This window comes from Anguilla rostrata, chromosome 6, assembly GCF_018555375.3.
Source record: "Anguilla rostrata isolate EN2019 chromosome 6, ASM1855537v3, whole genome shotgun sequence".
NCBI lineage: Eukaryota > Metazoa > Chordata > Actinopteri > Anguilliformes > Anguillidae > Anguilla > Anguilla rostrata.
The window spans coordinates 4,582,354-4,587,353 of record NC_057938.1 but is presented as its reverse complement, the minus strand read 5'-3'; the positions used below and the strand labels follow the sequence as shown (position 1 = coordinate 4,587,353).

The 5,000-nt window shown below is 51.3% G+C and overlaps 1 protein-coding gene across 2 annotated transcripts in view; it reads left to right on the top strand.

Moving 5' to 3' along the window:
- pappa2 (pappalysin 2) overlaps window positions 1-5,000 on the top strand; it is an 80,202-nt gene that overhangs the window by 12,585 nt on the left and 62,617 nt on the right. For both annotated transcript variants that reach the window (XM_064341662.1, XM_064341661.1), the window contains one exon: window positions 3,810-4,872. In XM_064341662.1, the coding sequence (XP_064197732.1) occupies window positions 3,810-4,872 (1,063 nt within the window). The remainder of the gene's footprint in view (window positions 1-3,809; window positions 4,873-5,000) is intronic.

The following is a 5,000-nucleotide window of genomic DNA, read 5'->3' as shown; positions in this document are numbered from 1 at the left end:
GCAGGTGGCTAGATTGAATACCCGCTAGCTTTTCTAAACAAGTTATCAGCAAACACATCTCAACACCATCAACACATGAATATGGAAAACTATATCAGTCTCATTTAGTGGGTACTGTTAACCATACGGAATTATAGTGCAAACAAAAAAGTGCAAAGGTCAATAATTCCTTGTGGGGGGGGGGGGTTAGTATAGTCTCATAAAAACAAGTTCAAGAAGTGCTAGAAGATTTGATTGACAACTCGGCAACTCTCCCGTTGAACATATATTAACTATATTAAATGAACAACAACCACAGGCACTGAAAACTAACAAAGAAAAATGTACACCTAATCAGGCTGGGCAAGGTGAAACCGTCCTTGGCTTGCATAGTTAATTTGTAGTGAAACTATAGAGCTTTACTGATGCTGGTGCATCTTTGCTCGCTGGTCTGGTAAGGTCATTAGCCCGATCTGGCGCTATCGCACATATAAATCAGGTGGATGCTTTCATAATCTCCTTCATGGTGAGTCGGTCTGCGTAAGAGCATCTGCTAAACTCATGTAATGTGGTATCATGTAACAGTGATAGTAAATAATGTAAACATAAATATGATTGAGAATGTCTAAATTGAAAAAAAAACTGACAAAGAGAGCATTTATGTAACATGGGGAAAAAATGTGTTTTTCAAGGAAATTAATTCAGTGCGGACCAAATAAAGTCTAATAGTACCAAAACTAAAATTATTCCAAAGATTGAACACTTGGCTCTATTTAAATTGTGTTGTTTTCCTTACAATTACTAATGTATTAAAATGCCTCAGTCTCTCTGTCATAAAAATCACGAAACCCACAAAATGTTTTGATGAAAATTGAATATTTATGGAAAGGAACATAACTATGACAGGAATAGCTCCTTTCAGTTAAAAAAAGATGTGAATTGCTAAGACTTGTTAGTGTTAATGTTAATGTTCAGTGCTAAAAGTGAATAATGTGAGTGGCTGATAGCCAAGCCTCCTATCGATGGTGCATATCAAACGGAATTTCAACTTTCAGTTCCCTCCCTGGTTTGATTGCCCTTTTGCTGAATTCTATCTCTGCTTCCAATTTAGAATGACCCCCACCTCAGAGTGGCTCAGAGTTTCTCTTGGGCTCTGTCCGACAAACCCCCCAGACACGTTTCGTCTGGCGGTGAACACATTCAAAGCTAAATTTGGCACAGACCGAAAGGCTGAAGTGTCTGCTCTGTGGTGGTTCTTCCTCTGATAGTGACACTTTAAGAGCTAATCTTCTTTTTGTGTGTTGTCTCGCACTGCGTGCGGTACTCACGAGGAATTTGGCTACCTGCCTGGCTGTGGTATTTATTGAAAGTCTCCATCATGTCGTCGCAGCGCTACTAAGAAATTATTAGACCGTGTGGGTGTCAAAGTGTTTGTTGTGTCTAAGGCTTAAGTTGCCCCCATCCCACCTCAGACACAACTTCCTCGGAGGAACTCCTAAAGAATTGGGGAGAGGTTGTGACGCTATCTCTGCGCTCTCGTTTGTTTGCATTGTACCGCCACCCGGGGCAAATGTTTGCTTTCTGAAGTCAGCTCTCTGAGCCTCTCCACTCCTGTGTGTCGCTTTCCAAAGAAGCAGCAATTTGGCATCTCTGCTTTGTTGCGCTTCTAAGACTGACACAGTCTAGTACCCCTCTTGGCTTGTTTTTTTTTTTTTTTTTGTCGGACTGAATGAACAGCCACAGTTTGGCAGGGAGGCTCGTGTAGTGCTTCTAGTGAATGGGGAGTGAGGCTGCAAGTACAACTGGCGGACTGCGTAAGTAGCATTTAGCAAAAAGGGTCTTTTCCGTGTGCACAGATGTTTGGTGGCTTTTGCACCTGAGTTTGTCCGCACGTTAGTGTGTATGCGGTGTGCGCGTGTGTGTGCATGCATGCCAGCGTTTGCTATTGTGCGTGTGCTCACGTGTGTGCATGCACGTGCACGCGCGTACGCACTGTATGTATGTGCGAATGTGTGCATGCATGTATGGGTGTGTGTTTGTTAGTGTGCGTTTGTGCGTACACGTGTGCATGTGCATGAGCACATGTGTATGCGAGTGCGTACTGTATGTGTGTTTGTTGTGGGGAGGGGTGTTCCCTGACCTTGAGCTGTTCTGGTGTCGAACATCTGGAATCCAGATGTGACGGCAGTGTTTGAAGAGCCCTGGAGAAGCAGTGACTTTAATTGGGGGACTACCCTCACTTACCTCAGCGCGGCTAAGTGAGCTAATGATCTAGTGCGTGTTTGATTCCAGGATCGTAGTATTCAAACTCAACCTTCATTTCCTTGCACCAGCTTATTGAAGTGGCATACATAAGCTCTGAGCCAAGGTTTTAGAAGCACTAAACCGATTGTGACACAGATGTTGTTTTTGTTTAGGTATCAAGGTATCAAAGTAGGCATCAAAGCAGCGCGTTGTTTGTTTTTGGGTCCCCAGATATTTCTACCCAGAATCCCCAGGGCTTACAGTAGAACACAACACCAGTTGGTACTTCACTGAATGCACTCCCATTCTAAAAATGACACAAGGTTCTTAGCTAGCCATCATCATTTTCATGAGAAGCTTTTCTTTCCAGAAGAGCATCTTACAACCATGATATCATTTTACTCGCTGGCAAGCTCATAAATCAAGTGCACGTTTGCAATTGTATAATTAATTGCTGGTAGACAGGCTGTATTTTTCATCTTATTATCGGAGCTAGTCTGCCATTGTCGCACTTGCGTAGTTATATTGTACCCTGTCTAAAACTTTCGTCCGTTGCTGAACGTTATCTTTTTTTGTTATGATGGGCGCGCATGAAAACCATCATGCCTCCACGGGCTCTCGGCTGTGGGGCGGTTTCAGGTTGTGCTTCTGTAGACGGAATAACACGGAGATAGAATGACAATCCCGAGCTGTTCCCAGGTTTTTTTTTTTTTTTTTTGTCAATAGTCGGTGTTTTGCTGCATAGCCCCTCGGCTGGGCGAATGCAGCGCCCCTAGTGGCAGATCTACGCTATGCCATAAAATCTCTGGCGGTCAGATTTAGTGTCGTCTGTTCGCCGCTTTTCCTCCCGTCCGGCGGGGCGGGTGCCGTGCGCGGCGCTGGGAGCCTCATCGCTCTCCTAGCGTCTGATCGCTGTCAGGAAGTATCGCGCGTCGCCGACGGGGGGTTTTGACATATAAGATCGCGCCTGTCAGAAACCGAGAGAGAGAGAAAAAAAAAACAGAGCCGTCTAAACTCCCCTCCAAGATTAGCCTCAGAGAGAGAGAGAGAGAGGCTTCCAAAATAACAAGGATGACATCATCCCTCCTTGTCCACCTGCAGGGAGAGGGAGAGCTGATATCTTCTCCAGGCTCCCGCTCGAATACCGTCTTTATCGCTCGGGTCCCCGCGCCGCCCCTTCTCTCTGCCATTGTCTCGCTGCCCTTAGCCGAGCCCCAAAATCTCCCAGCAAACACAAACGCGTCGCTCACAATTGCAAATAACGAATCCACATCCAGAACCGTTTAATATGAAGGGAGAGGCAGGCAGGCCAGAGCAATCCGGTGCAGTTTTTAATTATGCAATGTGCTCCCGGGTTCCAGGGGTAACACGATAGCAACGTGAGTCAGAGGGAAGGGAGATTTCGATCTCGGCTCTGTGTCACAGCCGAGCGCTGTCACACTCGGAGAGGTCGCGTTCCTGTGAAATCGCCCAATTGCCTTGCATGTGAGACGCTGGCTGGCCCCCCGAGTAGTTCTTTTTTTTTCATCAGATTTGTTGTGTTTGTTGTCTCTCATGCTGTGGTTTCCATGCTCCCCCCCCCCCAGGCGTTTTCGACAACTGCTCCCACTCGATGAGTGAGAAAGGGTGGTCCGTGGGCATCCGGACGGTGGACCCCGTGGGTAAGAGAGACGCCCGGTTCTTCTTCACCCTGCGCACCGACCGCTCCGCGAAAACCACCACCATCATGGGGCACCAGCGCTACCAGCCCAACACCTGGACGCACCTGGTGGCCAGCTACAGCGGGCGCAAGATGGCCCTGTACGTGGACGGGGCCAAGGTGGGCGAGAGCCGGGCGCAGTCGGGCGACCTCTACAGCGCCTTCATGGGCACCTGCCGCACCCTCCTCCTCGGGGGCGACCAGTCGGAGCGCAGGCACAACTTTCGGGGGCGGGTAGCGGGCGTGGTCCTGTGGGCGAAGCCGCGGGCCCAGGGAGGTCTCTACAAGGGCTACGTCCAGTCGGACGAGGAGGAGCCCGTCCTGGCCCTGCGGGGCGACTTCTCCGGGGCGGACCGCCACTGGACGCCCTACAAGGACAGCGGCCGGCCCGCCCTGGAGGCGGTGCCCGTCCCGAGCCGGGCGCCGGTGTCCCCCTTCCAGCCGCCGCCCTGCGGCCTGACCGTGTGCGACAACGCGGACGTGGCGCTCAGCTACGGCCGGCGCTGGGAGCTGCGCACGGGCAAGACGGTGCGGTACCGCGTGGTCAACGTCTGCGAGGACGACGGGGGCCGGCCCACCGTGTCCCAGCGGCAGATCCAGCTCCAGCACCGGGCCCTGAGCGAGGCCTTCCGCCCGTACAACGTCACCTGGGAGCTGAGCGTCCACGCCGTGCGCAACTCCTCCCTCCGCCGCCGCTTCGTCCTCAGCAACTGCCAGACGGGCAAGATCGGCAACCGCCGCTGCGACCCGGAGTGCGACCACCCGCTGACGGGGCACGACGGGGGCGACTGCCTCCGCCCGGCGGGGCCCTGCTACAACTGGAAGCGGCGGGACGGCGTGTGCGACCCCGAGTGCAACGGCGTCCGCTACGACTTCGACGACGGCGACTGCTGCGACCCCGAGGCCACCGACGTCGCCAGGACCTGCTTCGACCCCGAGTCGCCGGACAGGTGAGGTCGCGCCTTCGCCCGCTGGGGTTTATGGGTAAATCAATGCTTCGGGATAGCGCTTGGTTGTGAAACTGCTACCGCCGCATAATACTTGTGTTCAAAAAAAAAACAGCCTGGGCCAGTATTTA